We start from the raw sequence: 22,320 nt of genomic DNA, 5'->3' as shown, positions 1-22,320 counted from the left end.
TCTGTCCCTACCTTTAAACTTTGGAAGAACTTCAAAGATCTTTGAGTTCAGTGTAATTCTTAGCCATAGACTCCTCTGGCAGTCTGGTGACATCTGGAGACCCTTCCTCAGAATAATGTTTTTAAATGCACAAAATAACTCATAGGGTTACAAAGGAAGCCAGTTGTAGTGAGAAACCGTTGTTATCGTTCAGTCATCTTTCAGTTGTGTCTGATTCTGCTTGACCCTGTTTGGGGTTTTCTTGGTAAAGATACCATAGAGGTTTGCCATTTCCTTCTCCAGCTCATTTGTACAGATGAATAAACTGAGGCAAACAGAGTTAAGTGACTTGCCCAGGGTCACACAGCAGTTAGTGCATGAGGCTGGATTTGAACTCAGTTTTTCCTGGTGCTGTATCTAATGCGCCATCTAACTGCCCTTACAGTGAGAAGTACAGTAATATAATTGTTAGTATATTAAACAACCAAGTTCACAGACCCTTGATCTTGTCCAACCTGTAATACAAGAAGCTTTTCTACAAATGGCCACTTGGCCTCTATTTGAATATCTCCAGTCTCTCAAGACTGGCTGCTTCACTCTACTTTTTCTTACATTGTGCCAAAATCTGCTTCTCTGCAACGTATCCCCATTGTTCCTCTTTCGTTTTGCCCTTTGGGACTAACTTCAGATACTCGAAGACTGCTATCATGTTTCCCCTGAGTCCTCCCTTCTTTCCCTCACCAGGGATTTTAACTTTCTTTTAAAATTTCTTTTACTCTGTTGTGTTGTTGGTGTATTCATTCCCTTAAAATGTTGCATTTTTCTTTTAAGAAAAAAAAAACCTGCTGTGGTTCTTTACCTTAACAAACAAGACAGCTACACACCCACATACACCACCCATACACAAAATGATATAGTGATTTGAACTATCTCTGCAAAGATCCCAATAGGTAGGGTGGTGTAATGAGTAGAATGCTTGACTTGGAGCCAAGAAGGCCCAAATTAAAATTGTGCTGCTGATGCTTATTAGCTCTGTGAGCATGGGTAAGTTACTTAGTCATTCTGAGCCCTTTACCTCACCTATAAAATAGAAGATAATAATACTTGTATTATCTCCTTCATTGGGTTCTTTGAAATTCAGATGAGATTTTGTTAAATATCACATAAAAGTCCCTTCTAGCTCTCTGTTTAACTATGTTCTTATGAGTCTTCTTTTTAGCATTTGGGTTCTGCCAGTAATTAATTGTGTGATCTTTCCTCTCATTCTGAGCCTCAGGCATGTCATTTGTAAAATGAAGGATGATCTCCATGGTCCTGGTCCCTTCCAGCTTTGACACCCTTGAGTCTAAGATTAAAGTTATTCTTGGGAATTTCTAACAGCAGCATTTACTCATTTTATTGACCATCATTTATGAGACTCCAGTAGTGTGCCAAGTCCTGGACAGCATGCTGGATGAGATAAGATAAGGCATCACCCCTGCCCTTCTGGAACAATCACAATTCAGTAAGACACAGACCTACATAATTGTAGTACATAAAGTTACAGTGTATATGTCAGAGAGGGGCAGTTGGAGCTGTCCATGTTCTGAGGGTACCAGTGCCTTGGCTAGATTGAACAATAGGATTTACTGTCTTCTTAGGGGCCCAGTAGGGAAGGCTTATCATGTGGCAGAAGAGATCTCCCAAGGAACTTTGGTGATGTTTTCCCTTATTTAGTATGTAGGGAATTGGATTTTTCTAGAAACAGACCATCAGCATACAGATCCCAGGACCAAGTGGAGCCAGGGCCTTGAATTGTTGTAAAGAAAGTGATTCTCAAAGGAGACTACAAATAATGACTCATTGCCCCAGTCAGAAATTTGCCTCTAAGTGCTGGATTGATGAGCAGACTCAGGTTTCCTATGATCCCAGATCTGAAGAATCAGTGAATCTTAGGAAAGTATAAGCGCCTCTTTTCCAGGGGCTTTTGTGCTTCCAACAGCTTTGTCATGAGTCATGTATTCTGTTCTGTTTAAGATTGGGAATGCTCATGGAGCTTTTAAAATAATGGTGCCCAAATTGCTGGGCTAGTCTGACCTTGGGAATTTATTTCTTGGCATCCTGGGTCCAATTTCCACAAGGTAGATCTCAAGCTCTTCCTGTGGGTTTCTTCCACCCATCTGCAAATCCCCTCTCCATCTGCCCTGATTTTCCTGTTGAACAAAACTCTCTTTAATGCTTGTTGTTATTTAAAGGGCATTGCTAATGGGATGTAGCAACATCCCCCCTTCGTTAGCATAGGGTCTCACAATACTTGAATGCTGAAATGGATCTCTATTGCTTCCAAACTAACGTTGCCTTATTTGTGATAGTAATATATACTGCAAACATTCATGTTTCCACTAATTATACCCATTAGGAGCCATTGGCCTTTGGGAACAGCCTGGGCAGTGCAGGAGATTCTGGCATACGTTTTAGTCCTTACCTGTCTCACTCTTGTCTCTGAAATTGGGGGAGACTTGTGCCATCTTCAGACCAATCTTCCTCTAACTTATCTCCTAACATCTTAACCTCCTCCAAGGCTGGTGGTAGTTTTCTCTCTCTCTTTCTCTCTTTTTTATTTAGCATTTTATTTTTCCCCAGTTACATGTAAAAACAATTTTTAACATTAATTTTTAAAACTTTGAATTTCAAATTCCCTCTCTTTCTGCCTCCCCAGCCCCCTCATAAAGAAGGCAAGCAATTCAATATAAGTTATACATGTGTAGTCATGTAAAACATACATAATAGTCATGTTGTGAAAGAAAACATAGACAAAAAATCCCTCAAGAAAAATAAAGTTAAAAAAAGTATGCTTCATTCTGTATTCAGACACCATCAGTTCTTTCTCTGGAAATGGATAGAATTTTTCATTATAAGTCCTGCGGAGCTGTCTGGGATCATTGTATCACTGAGAGTAGCTAAGTCATTTGTAGCTGATCTTACAATATTGCTCTTACTTTGTACACAGTACATTTCCCTTTGCATCAGCCCGTGCAGGTCTTTCCAGGCTCACCATCTCTTGTAGTGCAGTAGTATTCCATTATAATCACATGCTATAAATTGTTCGGTCTTTCTCAATTGATGGGCATCCCCTCAACTTCTAATTCTTTGCCCCTAGAAAAGAGCTGCTATAAATATTTTTGTACCTATAGGTCCTTTTCTCCTTTTTGTTTTTTTTTATCTCTTTTGGGATACAGACCTAGTAGTGGTATTGCTAGGTCAAAGAGTATGCATGGTTGTATATAGCTCGTTGGGCATAGTTCCAAATTTTTCTCCAGAAAGGCTGTATCAGTTCAGAACTTGGTGGTAGTTCTCTTAAAACCCTCTTTTATCATCTCCTTTTTATCTTCTACTCTCATTATTATTATTGTCATCTGTTCTTTATTTTCAAAGACGACTAATGTGACATCATGGAGTGCTGACTTGTTTGTAAATTGGATTTAAGTGAGGCAGAGTTGCACAAAGTCATCACTTGCTCCGTCTTCCTGAGTCATTGAAGTTCAGTGGCAGGACAAAAGTCAGGATGACCGGGGATAGGCCAGGATACGGTGGATGACCTTGGCACCTTCAATGTCTGACAGAGTTCTAAGCATTCCACAGCACCTGTGTCAGCTGCCTTGATGGCCATTAAAACAAATTGTTCTCATCTGCTCATTCTGTTAGGGAAAGATCTTCACGTGGTTGGGGTAGCCATCCCCCTAATTCACTGACAGGTTTGATGCCTGGTGGTCACTCTCAGTTTGGTTTAATCTGTCTGCCGAGGTGGTTTATCAGGATGTGACCGCTGGTCATGCTATAGCTTCTGGGAGTCAAAGGTGAGAGTTGGGTGACCAAATGGACACCGAAGGTGGATGGGCAGCCCTGGAAAGGGCTTGGTAGCCTTCACATCAGAGGTGCTAGTCATCCTATAACACCCCATACACCCCACTCTAATTATTAATTTATTAATCAGATACTTAAATAGGTACATGATCTCATTGATGGCGGGTATTTCCTCTAGTAATACCGATCATGGCTCATCCGCAGTTATCCTTCTCATGTGACTCTTATATGTCTCCTCTCATAGTTTACCACGAGGGTGCCACCTATTTATTGTTTTAGGAGACTTTCTTGACCTATCCAGAGATCACAGGATAGTAACTGAGCACACCAGTTATGTTATGTCATATATCATATATTTTATATTATATATATTACATATATTACATATATATATATAATGTATATATATATATATATATATATATATATATATATATATATATATATATATATATATATATATATATATATATATATATATATATATGGTTAACCCTAGTACAAAATGGTCCATCTCCTTTTTTTGATCATTATTTCTTTAAATTTCTTTATTTTATTAAATTTTTGAGTTGCAAGTTGTCTCCCTCCCTCCCAACCCTATAGTAGAGAAGACCAGTATTTGATATGAATATATATGTGGTACCATACAATGTATACTTCCATTTCTTTCTCTGGAAGTGTATAGCATTTTCTGTCATAAGTCCTTCATAGCTGATTTGAATATTCACATTACTCAGACTAGCTAAGTCATTCACAGTTACTTTTTGAATAATATTGCTGTTACTATATACAATGTTCTCTTGGTTCTGCTTATTTCACTCTGCATTATTTCATGCAAGTCTTTCCATGTTTTTCTAAAAACCAACCTGCTCATCATTTCTTACAGCACAATAGTATTTCATCACAGCAAGTTCGTTTCAATAAACTCCAACTGAAATGAAGCATTTCCTTCCATTATTTAGAAACATGATTCTGAGAAGGGGTTCAGAGGCTTTGTCAGATTGTGCAGAGGGAGGTCATCACACACACACACACACACACACACACACACACACACACACACAGAAGCGTTGAGAACTCTTGGACTAGATGGGCCCTAAGGCCTCTTCCAACTCAGAATTTATCATCATATGATATTGTAATCCAAAGGGATTTTTGACAGCTTTGAATGAAAGACTGAAGCAGTAATTTGGTGATTCTGGTGATTGTGAGACTGGCTTTTGGGGTTCTCTGATGACCGAACCATTCCAGATGAATAGAAAAAATTCACAGGTCTGTTCTGTCCATGAAAATAGATCCTTAAAGAGTAACTTTTCCTGTACCTTGGAAAAGTATTCGTGGAAGTAGAGGGGTGGGTTTTCTGAGAATTTCTACTAATTTTCATAGATTCATAGATGATAAGAATAATTTTACATACATGTATGTATGTTCAGTATTAGCCATCTCTAGGGCAGGGAGTGGGGAGGTGTAAGACCAGTGTGATACCCACAGCAACTGCTGTGGATGTGCATACGTATTTCCAGGATAAATTCACAAAATATGATCTCTCTTCCTCAAAGACGAAACCAAAATATTTATTCAGATACCAGAAAGCCAATTTCACCGTGGTAACAAGGAAGATGTACACATTACCCAGGAGTGCCATCCCTGAGCCTTCCCTCTGTTAGTCTTCCCCACAAACAAGCTCCCTTAGGCAAAATTCCACTCTCACTTACACTACCTGCTCTGCCTCACTCTCTCTCAGCTCTGCCCTTCCTGCTCCACCCATTCAGCAAGCTTCTGCCACCATCTGCTTCATGTGACTCAAGCTGTGGGCTGGACCAGAGCTCAAAGCAGGTCACATGGGCCTATTAAGGGGCAGGGAAGATCTTCATATTCCCTTAACATTACAGGAGGTAATCAAAAAAAAGGGGGAAGAAGAAATTTATATGATAACTTTGTTGTATATTTGGAGGGAATAGTAAGTTATGGATTTGTAGTTTCATGTATAATCATCATTTTTTATTGTACTGTGTTATGGAAATGCTTGTTTGGTTCCCTGAATTGAAAATGAAATAAATTTTAAAAATTGAATATTTTTAAAAATTAAAAAAAATAATTGAATAAAATACTGAAGTTAGTAACAATTTCTCAGGATATTCCTGGAGTTGACTCTTACTGTCAACTGCGTGCTGCAGGCCTGTGTTAGCTTTGACCAAGTTCCCCTTCATAGGATATAGTAGTGGAGAGACTTGGTGTCTAACAATGCCTATAGTCTCATCCTCCCTCACTGAACACCATGGCTTTTTCTGAACTGCCTTGCATGGCTAGGATGCTTTCCTGCCCACTAAGCTTTTCCCTTTCCCTCTAATCTTGAGGTTTTTAACATTTTTTGGGTCATGGAGCCCTTTGGTGGTCTGCTGAAGCCTAAGTAAGGAACCCCTCCCTATCTGAAAAGAATATTTTTAAATGTGTAAAATAAAAGTCATAGGATTACAAAGGAAACCAATTCTGTTGAAATATGGTTGTCAAAAGCTTCAAAAATTTATGACCTCAAGTTAAGAAGCCCTACTCTAAACTCTTCTGAAAGATATAGATTTCTGAGGCTTAGTGGGGCCAAACAGGGATTTTAACTTTTTCTACCTTTTGCTAAGAAATGTAAAAACAGGCATTAAAACTAAAAACATATAATGAGTGGGTGTGCGGCCAGGCTGCCCTGGAATGGAAGCTTACTAAGAGACAGGGACCGGGCAGCGGGTGTGCTTTCTGAGAACATTTAGCACGTGGTGGAAATTTAGAAATCAGTATGAAATAGTTGAGGGGTCTGGCTGACTTCAGAGTTAGAAACAGACTTCTGGAACAAAACATGTAATGCCTTTTTTTTTTTAATTTTTTTTTATTTTCAGTGTTGTACAATCACTACCATATAACTTAGATTTTTCCCCCTTCCTCCCCCTGCTTCCCCCTCTCTCCCCCCTCCTTCTCTTGAGATGGCATACAATTTTATATAAGTTCTACACATACATTCCTATTAAATACATTTTTGCCATAGTCATGTTACATAGAAGAATTAAAATGAATGGAAGAAATCATAAAACAAACCAAAACATAATACAAAAGAAAATGATCTGCCACATTCTGCAATTGAATTCCATAGTTCTTTCTCTGCCTTAAGAGACCATTGGGAATTTTTTAAGCCCTTGCATTGCAATGAAGTTCTAAATATACCAGAAAAAATCCTCGCACACTGTGGTTGTTGTCATGTACAAAGTTCTCCTGGTTCTGCTCCTTTCACTCGGCATCAGTTCATATAAGTCTTTCCAGGCCTCTCTGAAGTCTTCCTGATCATCGTTTCTCATAGCACAATAGTATTCCATTACATTCATATACCACAACTTGTTCAGTTATTTCCCAATTGATGGGCATCCCCTTGATTTCCAGTTCTTGGCCACCATAAAGAGAGCTGCTATAAGTATTTTTGTACATGTGGGACCCTTTCCCATTTTTATGATCTCTTGAGGATATAGTCTTAGAAGTGGTATTGCTGGGTCAAAGGGTATATTTGTGTAGCCCTTTGGGCAGAGTTCCAAATTGTTCTCCAGAATGGTTGGATCAGCTCACAGCTCCACCAACAATGAATTAGTGTTCCAACTCTCCCACATCTTCTCCAACATTTATCATCTTCCTGTTTCATCATGTTAGCCAATCTGATAGGTGTGATGTGGTACCTCAGAGTTGTTTTGATTTGCATCTCTCTAATCAATAGTGATTTAGAGCATTTTTTCATATGACTATAGATATCTTTAATTTCTTCCTCTGAAAACTGCCTATTCATATCCTTTGACCATTTATCAGTTGGGGAGTGTGTAATGCCTTTTACAGCATCTTGATCTCTTTCCCTTTGGGCTTAGTCACAGAGTCATTGAATCTGAGGAGGGGAAGAGACCTTAGAGACCCTGTTCCTTATTTTGTAGTGAGGGAATTGAGGCCCAAACACCTGGAACCCAGGTGTGGTGACTTTCAGTTTAATAGTTTTTGATCTACATCAGTTCTTTCCAACTGTTTTGAGAATAGGGATCTTTCTTTAGCATTAGAATTTTGTGCTCTCTCTCCCCCACCCCTCCCCACATAATAGTATTTGCTATTACTTTTTCTTTATTGACCAAGAAAATACGGTGTGACAAAATGACAAATAACTCTGTAATTCCTGGGGGAGGAGAAGGTGGTGGCCTACAGATCTGAATTGTATATGCCTTGTATATGCTTCTATATGTGAATGTTGTCTCTCTTATTGGAAAGGAAGGTCCCTGAGGTAGGAATTATTTCATCTTTCTCCTTGTGCCTCCAGTACTTAGAAGAGTTCCTGGTACATCGGTGCTTAATAAATGTTTGTTGATTGATTGATACCCTCTTTGACAAGCATCGTGTTCTACTGCCTGGCTCAGGGATCAAGCCTTTGTGGGGACACAGAGGTGGCCATGCATTGGAATGCTCAGGCTAGAAGGGCTGATAGGATGTATATGCCATTAGTATTATCCTACGCCAATGAAGAGAAATGTGAATTATGGAGGGGGGGGGGGGGGTGGTGTAAAAGCAAGGACCCAGACACACAGAGGAGGAGGGCCTACTATCACAGGTTCTAAAAGTTCAGCTTTTCTAAAAGGAAAATAATTACTTTAATCAAGCACATATATCATTCACTTAGTTCGGGGGAAAAAGTCAGCATCCTGAACTTCAGAGAAAATACAGAGGAAATAAAGATCAACAGGCAGTGCTTCCAGCTGCCTGACATAAGCAATACATACATCATAAATCAACAGACAGGTCCAACCGTCTGACCTTTACATATATACATAGTTACCAAACATCTGAGTTTTTAAAGCCAGGGCTTCTTTAGTATATGCTGTTTCTAGTTAAAGACTCTTGATTAATTCAGTCAGAGGTGTTTGATTATACTAAAACAAAAACAGCAAAAGATCCTACTTTGCTTGCCATTATACTCCACCCTTCCAGGATCCTTGGATCCTTACAATCTAAATGGCTGTGGATCCTGGAACAAATAGAGGCATTATACTTTGCCATCCCAAATCCACGTGATTTAAGCAAGTCACATGAACCTATTAATGGATGGGAAAGATCTTCCCATTAAGAAGCAAAATTATATTAACAATGAAGAAAAATGCATTATCAATGTGTGGAGGGGTGGCCCCTGAGTTGGGTCCTGAAGAAGGAGTAGGATTTGAAACACGGATGGACGTTTAAGTTGACAGGATGGACCCAAGTATAGAGGCAAGAATGAGCCAAGTGCTCTGGGAGCGTAGAAGGATGGAAGGCTGTGGCCATCTAAATTGAAATGCTCTTTCCTCCCTTAGTTTGTGAGTTATATGTGCATGCCGACTGCGTCCCCTTTGCCTGCAGTGACTGCCGCCAGTGTCATCAGGATGGACACCAGGACCATGTAAGTGTCTGCAGGAACCTTTCCGATGCCCTGACAAACCTCAGAAGAATGCCCACAGGTGTGAGACTATGCTAGGGAACCTTCTTTCCAAATGAAAAACAGGGCAGCTTCGTGGAGTTCAGCTGATTTTGGAAAATCTCTCCTTGGTGCCTTATCTGTGCTTGACTTTGCTGTTGGGGAGACAGGAGGAAGAAGGGGCTTGGACCCTGCCCTCAGGGACCTCCTAGTCATGGTTTTAAAATGCAGAAACCTCACAGATTATGTATCTAGCTCTATTTTGCATTTTACATCCAGCTTCAACCACATTATTTATATATCCAGCTCCATTCTGCTTTATATATCCATCTCCAACCATATTATATATCCAGCTCCATTCTGCTTTATATATCCATCTCCAACCATATTATATATCCAGCTCCATTCTACATTATACATCCAGTTCCAACCATATTATATATCCAGCTCCATTCTGCATTATGCTTCCAGCTCCAACCATGTTATATATCCAGCTCCATTCTGCATTATGTATCCAGCTCCAACCATATTCTATATCCAGCTCCATTCTGCTTTATATATTCATCTCTAACCATATTATATATCCAGCTCTATTCTGCTTTATATGTCCAGTTCCATTCTGCATTATTCATCCAGCTCCAACCACATTATATATCTAGCTCCATTCTGCATTATATATCCAGCTCCAACCATATTATATATCCAGCTCCATTATGCTTTATATGTCCATCTGTAATGATATTATATATCGAGCTCCATTCTGCTTTATATATCCAGTTCCATTCTGCATTATTCATCCAGCTCCAACCATATTATATATCCAGCTCCATTCTGCATTATATATCCAGCTCCAACTATATTATGTATCTAGTTCCATTTTCTCCTCTGAGCTTCAGTTCTTCGCCTCCTGTTGACTATCTATTTGGCATTTCAAACTGAATGTCTTAGAGACATCTCAAACTTAGCATGTTCAAAACTGAACTCGTTATCTTTCCCCCTAAGCTTTTACTTATTGCAAACTCCCCTCTTCCTGTCAAAGGCACATCAACCTTTCAGTCCTCCCAGGCTTATAACTTTGACATTATCCATTAGATTATGTCCTTGAGGACAGGAACTGCCATTTGTCTCTTTTTTGCATCCCCAGACACTATAGCCTGGCACATAGTAGGTGCTTAATAAACATTTATTTAATTGAGTTGAGAATTTAGAGCCCTCTCTGATTTGGCCTCTTAGTTTTCCTTAGTCATTATTCCTTTCTATTAACATTGTCTCTGCTCCTTATTTCCAGGACACATACCATCATCACTGGAGGGAGGGAAATCTCTCATCTAGTGCCCGCTGCGAAGTGTGCAAGAAGACCTGTGGGTCCTCGGAGGTGCTGTCAGGCATGCGGTGTGAATGGTGTGGCATTCTGGTAGGTGCCTGGTAGTCCCAAACAGAACAATTCTTATCTCTTCAAGGTGGACAAGATGCTTTGCTTACAAAAAAACTTGAGGTGGCGACTGATGTCATTTTTAGCAGTCAGTCAGTAAGCATTTATTAAAAGCTTACTCTGTGCCAGGCAATGTGCTAAGAATACACAGAAAGGCAAAAGATAGTCCCTGCCCTCAAGGAGCTCACAGTCTACTGGGGGGAGACAACAGATAAAAGGAAGCATCCTGTTGTAGAAAGGATACTGGAGTAAAGATCTGGATTTGAATTCCAGTTCTGCTTTTATCTGAGGGACCCTGGGCAGTTCATTTAAACTCTTTAGGCTTTAGTTTCCTGAGTAAAGTAATGGAATTGGACTAGACCAAGGGGTTTTTAACTTGGAGTTTATCTTTTATATATATGTATTTTTTAATTTTTAAAATACATATTTTTAAAAAATATATTGATAGTTGTGTTTCAATGTATTTGGTTTCATTTGTAATCCTTTGTGTTTTGTCTCATGCATTTAAAAACATGATTCCAAGAAGGGGTCCATAAGCTTTACCACATTGCCAAAGGTCTTTATTGTCTAGTCCAGCTCTGAAATCTTATGGTATTTGCAAATTAAGACAGTGGAACCTAGGAAGAAACTAATCAAGACAGAACATTCTTCAGTGTAGTGGGGTCATCTGTCTCTGCTTTATATCCTCTGTTAGTGAACAGCTGAGCTCTTTGTTCCTCATCTCACACAGCTAATATGTTAAAGTTAATTCTAAGTAACTTTGGGCACATCACGAGTATTGGGATTTTGGTTTTTGTATCTTTGTAAAATAAAACTCCATCCCCTTTGCTCAGCATGAAGGCCCTCTCCAGTCTTTCACTGTCTGCCTGTCCAGGTGATTTCACAGGACTCCCCTCCATTCATTCTATGTTGCAGCCAAGCAGGATGACTTTCTGTCCTCTGAACACCTCTGGTGCTGGTTTTCCATGCCTTTATTTGTTATAGTTCCCATGGCTGGAATGCCCTCCTTGTCCGTCTATAACTGTTGAATACATTCTATAAAGCTTCCTGCTCATTAAAGCCTTCCTTCTCTCCCAGCCATAAGAGTGTTCTCCCTCAAACTTCTCAAAGTTTGCCCCTTTCTAACGTCCTTATCATGGAATAATGTATGTTATAGTGGGTCTGTGCCCCCCAGAACTCTGCATTACAGTAAGCACTTAATAAATGTTTTCTGAATTGAACTTTGGCCACTTGTCATCCCAGTATTGTCATTAGGTAGAGAACCAGTCATAGTGGGATGGCTTAGGAAGGAGTTTCTTGTCCAGTTCATAGAATTCTCTTGAGAAAGATGTGATTGATTGCTGAATTCTTTGGTATAATGGGTTTGGATACTATCATGGTCGATTGAGGTCCGAGTTCTTTGATGGCTGGTTTTGTCCTGGATTTAGGAAAAATCGACTTCAAATGAGATGTTTGTAAAACCCATAGCACAGAGCCTGGGACACAGCAGGTGCTTAATACACATTCCCCTTTCCGTTCTTCAGTGGCAGCTTGTGCCCTAGCACTGAAAGGAGACCTGTCACCTGTCTTTGCCTTCCTCTGTACCTTCCCCAAGTTTCCCTGGTGCATTGAATTTGCCTTAGTCCCTGGGCTGTATGCAGTAGGCCTCATGCCATTGGCAGATCCTGCTAGTGCAATCTCTCCCCTTCTCTGAGGTCCCCCAGGCCCATAGTGCAATGATCATGAAAAGTTCACCATGATGATCCCAGGGTTCTGCAGATCTCTGCTATGTTTTGGTCACTCCAGAAAGACTGAGTTATCTTTCATTTCATCTCAGTGTGAAGTTCATTTGCTCTCATAAGGTATCAGCAAGTTTCCCTGTTTGTACTTTTAGCTTTTCAGTTGTTTAGGGTATAGAACTAGCATTCTGAGACCTTTCTCTCATCTAGCAGTTCCCTAGAGAAGAGGGCAGTTCTCAGAGGTGGTATTAGAAATGTGGCTTCCTCTGACCTGTAACACACTCATCCCTGCCTACGTTACCAGTGTTCCCTGTACCAAAAATTTCAGGCAGCAGGTAGCAGGCAGCTCAAAGCACATGGTCTTATGTTAGACTTGCCCAAATATACAACAAGCACTTGGTTACAGACTCAGGAAACGGTGATCCAGAAATTATACAATGCCCAGAACCACAATGTATTTCCACAAAAATTCTCATCTAGCTGATTATCTTTTTTTAATTAAATTTTATTTTTTCCAAATATCAGATTTTTTTTGCTCCTCACTTCTCCCCTATACTGGAAAAAAAAAGAAAAAGAAAATTGTTTTAAAAAATAAGCATAGTCAAGCAAAACAAATTCCCACATTCACCATGTCCAGAATTGTGTGTCTTATTCTGCATATTTGACCCATTCTCTCTCTGAGTAGCAGCCTTTATCATGGGTCCTCTGGACTTATGGTTGGTCATTGTATTGATCAGAATTCACAAGTCTTTTAAAATTGTTCACTTTTATAAGGTTGATATTTTGGTATAAATTGTTCTTCCAATTCTACGCCCTTCACTCTGTATGAGTTCACATAAATCTTTCCAGGTTTCTCTGAAACACTCTTTCTCCCAGCTCAATAGTACTGCGTTACATTCATACGCCATAAACTTATTCAGTTATTCACTTGATTGGCACCTACTTGGTTTCAAACTCTTTATTACCCCAAAAAGAGGTGCTATGAATAATTTTGTACAGATGTGTCGTTTTTTTTTTCCCTAAGGTATAGAACTAGTAGAGGTGTCGCTGCATTAAAAAAGTATGTCCAGTTTAATAATTTAATAATTAATAATTTAATAATAATTTTAATAATAGCTCCGGATTGCTTTCCAGGATTGCTGGAGGAATTAATTCACAGCCCCACCAGCAATACATCTAAGTGCCTGTTTTCCAGAGCCCCTCCAGCGTTGTCTTTTTCCTTTTATTGTCAACTTGGTTGATTTGATGGGTGTGAGATGGAACCTATTAATTGCCCTAATTTGCATTTCTCTAATTATTAGGGATTTGGAGAATTTTTCCATATGAGAACTATCTGTTTTTATCCTTTGACTGCTTATCTGTTGTGAATGACTCTTATTCTTATAAATTGAGTCAGTTCCTTTTATGTCTTGGAAATGAAACTATTATCTGGATAATTATTCTTTGTTAGTCTTCCCTGACAAAAGAGTTGTGAGATAAAAATAACACCAGGTCTGAGAGTTTCAGATTCTCACAGCTTCTGTCTGCTCACCATCTCTACTGCCTTAGGGAAGGAGAGAGAGATTGACCTTCCCTTCTGCTGTATTGTCTACCTTTTCTCTCCATCTACCTCCAGGACTGAGCCTTAGCCACCCTGGCTTCCATTGTTAGATAAGAGTTTGCAAATGTACAAGTCTCCCGGGTCTGACTCTACCTTGGAACGTTAATATTCACTGTTTTCTGTGACTTAAGACTGAGGATCCAGGGGACATTTTGAGGCTAAATAGATCCAGTAGAGAAGACTGCTAGTCTCAGTGGAGAGAGCACTAGGAGGGGAGTCAGCAAGATCGAAGTCTAAATCTGACCTCAAAAACCTGCTAGAGTCCTGTGACCCTGGACAAGACACTTGACCTTTGTCTGCCTCAGTTTCCTCCATTCTAAAATGAGAATAAGAAAGGCTCTCAGAGTTGTTGTGAGGATCAAATGAGACAGTATTTGTGCAGCTTATATGTGCCTGGCTCATAGTAGGTACTATGTAAAGGCTTGTTCCTTTCTTTCTTCCCTGTTTTGTGACTTTAACTCTAGCTCTCCTTCCAAAAGGGAATTTCAGGTAGGAAGAAGCACGAATCTGAAATTGCCTTTTCTCTTGGAGACCATTCTTGAAGGAATGCATAGTAAAAGGGGTTGTTGTTCAGTCTTTCAGTCATGTTCGACTCTGCACGACCCCATGGGCTTTGTCCATAGGGTTTTCTTGGTAAAGATACTGGAGAGGTTTGCCATTTTCTTCTCCAATGTGTTTTCGTTTTATAGATGAGGACCTGAGACAAACAGGGTTAAGTGACTTGCTTAAGCTACTAAGTGTCTGGGGCTGGATTTGAACTCGAAACTCAGATCTTTCTGACTCTAGGATCAGTGATGTATTCACTGTACCACCTAGCTGCAGGGGGAGTTAGAGGAAGGAATTAGAAAGCAGGAAAAAGAGATTGAGGGAATTGAGAAGTCCTCCAGACACAGTGTCTTCTCTGGGGGTAGGGGGTTTTGTTCTGCTGTGTGTGAATTCAGTGTGATTTATGAACTTCTTGAGTTCTGAACTCTGTTGAGCGAGCTCAGCACACATTTATTAAGCATCTGCAGTATACAAAACCTTATGCTTGGTGCTGGGGGAAAGACAATGGAGCATACAGGTTAGTAAGGAGATAAGACAGATTCACTATACTTATAGCAGAGGAGAAGCAGCACCTGCTGCAGTGAAAAGAAGACCTCTCCTGGAAACAGGAGTCTTGGGTTTGAGTTCTCCTTTGGCCAGTTACTAGTAGAAATCTACAAACCCTCAATTCCATTTCTGTGATATGGGCATGATAATACTTGTATTACATATCATACAGGATTATTGAGAAAATATGTGTTCCTATAATACAAAGTGTTATAGGAAGTGGGAGCAGTGACTATTTCCCTTTCTGGGTGTCTTCTTTCTCATCTGTAAAATGTGGAAATTGAATCCAGAGTTCATTTAAGTCACTTCCAACTCTGATCCTGTGATTCTGGGAAACTAAGGCACAAAAAGATGGAGCAGCTTGGTGGTGGCCATACAGCTACTGAGTATAGAGCCTCAACTGAAACCCAGACCATCTTGCTCAATCAAACCCAGGGCACGTTCTCTATACCCTGCATCACCTCCTTCCTTCCTTCCTTCCTTCCTTCCTTCCTTCCTTCCTTCCTTCCTTCCTTCCTTCCTTCCTTCCTTCCTTCTTGCCTGCCTGCCTGCCTGCCTGCCTGCCTGCCTTCTAAGGTTAAGTGACTTGCCCAGGGTCACATAGCTAGTAAGTATCTGAGACCATATTTGAATTCAGGTCCTCCTTACTCCATGGTTGGTGCTCTAACCACTGCACCATCTCTTAAGGGCAAGGTAGACAAGAAATTTTAATGCTGATCTGGAATGTTCCTTAATAATAACAATAACAACCACAAAAATAGTCATTTCTGTGGTCCTTTAAGGCTTCTAAGCCCTTTACATAGATAATCTCTTGATTCCCACAACAACCCTCTCAAATAGGTACAGTTATTATTCCCATTTTATTGTTTTTCTGGTTTATTTGTTTTGTACTTAATAGTATTTTATCTTTTCCAATTACATGTTGCAATAGTTTTCAACATTCATTTTTGTGTAATTCTGAGTTCAAAATTTTTCTCCCTCCTTCCCTTCCCTCCTTTCTCCCCAAGCCCTGAGACAGCAAGCAGTCTTATATAGGTTATACATGTACAATCATGTTAAACATATTTCTACATTAGTCATGTTGTGAAAGAAGAGTCAGAACAAAAGGAAAAACCACGAGAAAGAAAAACAATAAAAAGCGAAAATAGTCTGCTTTGATCTGCATGCAGACTCCATAGTTCTTTCTCTGGATGTAGACAGTATTTTCTGTCGTGAGTCAGAATTATCTTGGAACATTTTATTGCTGAGAAGAGCTAAGTCTTTTGTAGTTGATCATCGTATTACTCTCATTTTAGAGATCATGAAACTGAACTCTGGAGAGATTAAATAATTTGTCCAGGATCATGTAGCAAATAAGTGTAGAGGGAGAACTGAAAACCCAAGTTGTCCTGATGACAAGTCTTAATAGTGCTGTGTCCACTATGCCATCCTGCCAGAAAGGCTATTAGAAATAATCTCGTCCAACCTGCCCATTTTACAGAGGAAGAAACTGAGACCTAGTGAGATTGTGACCTCATCAAGATCACCCAGATAGGAAATATTGGAGGTAGGATTTGAATCCAGTTCCCACATCTCCAAACCCTGGACTCTTTTCTCTTGCTCTCCATACCCCTCCATTTCCTAGTGCCTTCCACTTATCTGTTTCTTTTTGATACAAGATTTTCCCATTGAATGCTTCTCTCAGTGTTCAGGGTAGAGTCTTTGTCATAACTTTGTTTGTTGCTGGTTTTAATTTGGTTCTAGGCTCATACCTCCTGTTACGCTGTCGTGACCCCTGAGTGCACATTTGGCCGACTGAAGAACATGATTCTTCCCCCTAACTGTGTGCGTTTGTCCTCTCGAAATTTCAGCAAGATGCACTGTTTTCGGATATCAGAGAGCGTCCATACAGAGCCAGGTATGGGGGTGTGGGGGGAGAAGTACAATTTTTTTTTTTTAATAAATAGTAACTCATAGAATCCTAGAATTGGCAAGTTGAAAGAAGCCCCAGAGGTCATCCAGTGTAGCCCTGAACTAGTGAGTCCTATCCAATTTACCAGTCCAGGTGTACAAAATCTTTGTCATCTAGTCTATAAGTAAATACTTCACGCAGGAAGTAAGGGTATTATTGTCCTGACCCATCACACTACAGCTGTGCAACTTTTGATGATAAAATGATGACCCACATTTCTTTGCTTATTTACAGATTTTGCTAGGGTCAAATGACTTCAAGTGGAAAGGGATTTTTAATCTGGACTTCTGAATGTGTGTGTGTGTGTGTGTGTGTGTGTGTGTGTGTGTGTGTGTGTGTGTGTGTGTGTGTGTGTGTATTTGAATATTTTGGTATTTCTTGTTCAGTTGCCTTTTCAGTCGTGTCCAACTCTTCATCACCCCATTTGGAGTTTTCTGGCAAAGATACAAGAGTGATATGCAATTTCCTTCTCTAGCTTGTTTTGCATATGAGGAAACTGAGGCAAACAAGGTTAAGTCACTTGCCCAGGGTCACACAGCTAGTAAGTGTCTGAGGCTAGATTTGAACTCAGAAGATTACTCTTCCTGACTCTAGGCCAGTACACTATCAACTGCACCACCTGGCTGCCCTTAATATTTAGATAACTATATTTCAATATAATTCTTTCCTCTGTGATCTTATGTGTTTTATTTCATTTATTTAAAAATATGACTCAGAGAAGGGGTCTGTAGGCTTCATCAGACCTGCCAAAGGGTCTATGACACCAAAAATGTTAAGAACCCCTGCTTTACTCCAGCTCCCTTATCTTGCAAGTGAGGATACCAATGCTCAAAGACATTTAAGTGTCATGTCTGTAGATACCCAGGAAATAAATAGCAGAGCTCAAATTTGAACCCAGAACCTCTGACTTCAAGTTTAGTACTGTTTCTACTATACCAAATTGCCTCTCTTAGATCATTACTATTTTAATTAAATTTTAATTTTAAAATCACCATCTGACCTTAATTAGGCACTTACTGTTTACAAAGCACTAGGGATGGATGGAGGCACAAACACGAATCCTGCACCCTGGTTGGAGATGCCCCTAAAAGGTGTCTGTTTAATGAAGAGGCCACACTCGATGATGTCTCCTTGGAAGCCAAGCCTCTTAAGCCCTGCCCCTTTCATAGTTGAATTATTATTGTCTGTCCTTCATTCTTGCAGAGGACCAATGACGTCAGCAGGGTGATGGCTTGACTTGCAAGTGCATTAGATCTGAATGAGGCAGAGCTGTGCCGAGTCACCAGCCTCACTGTCTCCAGAGTCATTGGCGTCCAGTGGCAACACAGAGGTCAGGACGAGTGGCAGTGGTGCCGGATAGATAGCTGAAGTCAGTGATTATGCCTTTCCTAGTCAGTAGTTGATCTTTTGGAAAGACAGAACCTTGCTTTGGAGCAAGGGAGTAATGTTTAAAGAAATTCAGTTTTAATAAACATTTGTTATTCACCTACTCTGGAGAGACAAAGATGAAAAAATGAGCATCTCAGTCTTTCAAGGAATTTGGTGTCTCTACTAAGCAGAGATATTACATGTACAGGAATCAGTATTAAATAAGGTAGAGGGTAATATGAGCAAAGGAGAGATTGTGAAAAGAAGTGCCTTGGAACCCATAAAGGGTTCCACAAATGGGAGTTGTTGTTTTCTTCCAGACAGATTGCTCTGGGAATGTTTGAATGTGCCCAGTACCCAGTATTTTAGGAAGAATGACCTGGCAGCACTATGTTAAGGGAACTAGAGGGGAAAGAGACTGGAGGAAGGGAGACCAGATAGGAGACAATCATAATAGCCCAGACACAAGTTGAGGGAGATAAAGTCAAAGTGCTGGAAGTGAGAACGGAAATGAAGGGGTGACCGGGAGGGACTTAATAAAGAGATTGGCCAATACTTGGGTAATGATGTAGGGATGAGAGAGGAGAGACAAGGATGATCCTAAGGCTTTTGAGTTGTGACTTCTCCTTGTAGAATGTACACTCCAAACACTTTTGTTTTATTTTTGGTACCCCAAAGGCTTAACCCAATGCCTGGCACGTAGTAGGAACTTAGCCAATGCTTGGATAAGAGAGGCAAGGATGACATAGTTTCAAGTCTAGTGACTGGAGAACAGAAGTGCCATCCGTTGCAAGGGAGCTCCCTTGTGAAGTCAGAACCAGGGAGTGTGTCCGAGAAATGGAGTGCCATCTTGGTTGGGGATACATAGACAGCATAGTTCAGTGGAGAGAACATCAGAATGGCACTCAGGATCCCTGAGCTCTGCTCATGAGTCATGGTGTGGCATCATAGAGAAGGTACTGGATTTAAGAGTTGGGAAAATCATACTTTAAAACCAGCCTCTGGCATTATGAGCCTTGTGACCATAGAACCTCTCTGTGCCTCAGTTTTCTCATCTGTACAGTGGAGATAATTATGCCCATAGTATCCACTTCACAGTCTTATGAGGCTCCCAGGTTTAAAAGTTCTTTGTCAACTTCAAATCTCTTATTATGATTACTCTGGGTTCTGTCACATAGTATCGTAGAATTTAGAGCTGAAAGGAACTTCAGAAATCTCAAATAATATGGCCTCCTCATGATATAGATGGGGAAACTGAGGGTACACAAGTTGCCTGAGGTTACTCAGCTTATAAGTAACACTGTTGGGATTAGAATCCAGGTTCAGAACCTCCAAATAGGATGCTTTCTTTCTTATAGACCATGCTTGCTGATCTGCAAGCCACGTGCCTATGAATAATTACATCCTTCTCTTTATTTATTTGTTAAGTGAGGATAATAATAGCCCCTGCCTATCCTGATCATAAGGGTTTATTGAGGATCAAATGGGAGTGTAGACATGTTAGTGATTTGGAAAGATTACCCCACTGTACACCCCAGTGGATCTGCATGGATCTGAGGTTTAACTGCTAGGGTAGAGCCTATGTGGTAGGAGGACTGTGGAGAGAGTGGTGGTAAGAGTGGGAGGAAGGAAAGGGGGCACCTTGGAGAGGTTCAGTGGTCATGACAGGGGTGAGGACTTGCCTGGTGAATGGAGGATGCTGTCATCAGTATCAGGGAAGGCCAGACTGAGATTGTACAGATTGCACTTTGAGTATCTGAGATGCCATACTAGCTAATTGGGTACTCTTTGAGGTCCTTGCAGGAAGTAGTCAGAGGACACTGGAAAGTGCCATCGCTTCTTATAAGAACCCATGAACTGGCCTCTTAGGAGTTTCTGAGCCTTGATGAAGAGGAGTCAGGGTGTTGACCTGTGTCTTTAATGGAAGGTGCAGCTTGTTGTATTTGAATGTAGAATAGTTTGGATTTTAGAGTGATTCACCACATTACAGTTAACCATTATTACCAAGGATGGCATTTTCCCTAGGGGAGTTGGATTTTTTTAAATGGAGATTTCATATTTTAAAGTTACATAATGTTTGTGAAATGGGCAGCCAACTGGCACAGTGGATGGAGTGATGGACCTGGAGACAGGAAGACTCATCTTCCTGAATTCAGATCCAGACTCAGACACTTACTTAGCTGTGTGACTCTGAACAAGGCCATAACCCTGTTTACCTCAGTTTCCTCATCTGTAAAAAGAGTTGGAGAAGGAAATGGCAAACCATTCCACTACCTTTGCCAAGAAAACCCCAAAAGGGGTCATGAAGAGTTGGATACAACTGAACCAACTAAACAACAGCTGCAAAAGTTTGTGAACCAAGCACTAGCTGTAATTTGGGCTAGTAGATGACAAACCTAAACGAGTTATTCTTTGATTGTCATTTGGCTGACTTAGAACCTCCTTCTTCTTTGCAGATGATGGCGATGATGCTGTGGATGCTGGCTCAGCTCCAGGGTCATTGAAAGACGCCCAGGTTTCTACAGACTCTGGTAAATAGTTTTATTAGAGGGAGAAAGCTTTTGAATAAAGAAGATGTCATAGATTGTGTAGCTTTTAAAGTGAGTGCTGTCTTCAGCCTTCCCTGGAGTTTATGTCTTAGTGAGCTTCCCTACAAACATCTACATTATTTATGCACCTTCTCAGTTGAGGATTGGGGAAAGGTCTCTGACCGTGTCTGTATGCTAACCTGTGAAAATCTCTTCCTTCCATTTTTACTCCAACAAAACTGCAATTGACCAGAGACCCCAAACAGCTGGAGTGTTTCCTGCACTTGATAGGGAAGGTGAAAGGTTTTTCTTGAATACCCATGAAGGATGAGAAATAAGCTCCTGTCATGTAGTTATCTTGAAAAGCTCTACTTTTACAATATATTCCACACTCAGGGTCCACCCAGCCTGATTCTTCTTTATTTAGAGTCCCCTGTGATAAAATCTGGGGTTTACCATTTTTATCAGTGATTTCATGAATCCATTGATGGCATAACTCCCATTTATAGATGATACAAAGCTGGGAAGGATGATTAATGTATCTAACAATATAGCTCAGAACCAAGAAGATCTTAGGGGTCAGATGGACCAACCCTAACAAAAATAAATTTTAACAAGGATAAATATAAAATCTTATAACTGAGTTCTAAAAATCACTCCCTTTTTTTCAGTGCTACTATATATACTAGCCATGTGAGTAACTCACTTCCTGTCTCTGAGCCAACATTTGCATTTGGTTTTTTAAAAAAGCAACTGTAGAAAGGATGTGGCAGGTATAGATGGACCATTTATGGGTTTTAGTGGACCACAAATTCAATGAGTCAGTAGTGTAGCCAAAATAGATAATGAGAACCTAGGAGATAGGGAGGGAACTTGTGATTTCACTGGTATAATGAACTCTCAGGTAGGGAAATTCTCTCTATCGCTGTAAGTTGGTACCTTTCCTGCAATTTAAAGGTCTTAAAGGCTTGCCTAGAGCACTGAGATTCAGTTATTTGCCTCGGATCACCCAGTCAATATATGTCCCAGTGGTACCTCGAGCCCACATTCTTGGTTTCAAGGCCAGCTCTCTGTTTCCTCCAATGTGAACTTCACTTGGTTGCCTTACTAGAGGTTTACTATTCAGAGGGCTGTGACAGTGATTGGTTGAAGAACTTGGGAAAGTTTAGCCTGGCAAAGAGAAGGTCTAATAGGGTCATGATTGCTCTTTCCAAATATTTGAAGGGCTGTCATGTGGAAGAAGGATTCAACTATTTGGCCCTAGGGAGCAGAACTAGGGACATGAGTGGAAGATGCAGATTTCTGCTTGACAGAAGTCGAAAAACTTGGACAATTCATCCTGTTCAAAAGTGAAACA

The 22,320-nt window shown here is 40.3% G+C and overlaps 1 protein-coding gene across 3 annotated transcripts in view; it reads left to right on the top strand.

Annotated features, from left to right (window-relative positions):
* Positions 1-22,320, top strand: part of DGKQ (diacylglycerol kinase theta) — a 115,160-nt gene that overhangs the window by 36,758 nt on the left and 56,082 nt on the right. For all 3 annotated transcript variants that reach the window (XM_072619907.1, XM_072619906.1, XM_072619908.1), the window contains exons 4-7: positions 9,174-9,259; positions 10,563-10,688; positions 16,860-17,013; positions 20,892-20,966. In XM_072619907.1, coding sequence (XP_072476008.1) covers positions 9,174-9,259; positions 10,563-10,688; positions 16,860-17,013; positions 20,892-20,966 — 441 coding nt within the window. The remainder of the gene's footprint in view (positions 1-9,173; positions 9,260-10,562; positions 10,689-16,859; positions 17,014-20,891; positions 20,967-22,320) is intronic.

This window comes from Notamacropus eugenii, chromosome 6 (assembly GCF_028372415.1).
Source record: "Notamacropus eugenii isolate mMacEug1 chromosome 6, mMacEug1.pri_v2, whole genome shotgun sequence".
Classification (NCBI taxonomy): Eukaryota; Metazoa; Chordata; class Mammalia; order Diprotodontia; family Macropodidae; genus Notamacropus; species Notamacropus eugenii.
Note: the sequence above shows the minus strand (reverse complement) of the source record. Positions and strands in the feature narration are given on the sequence as shown.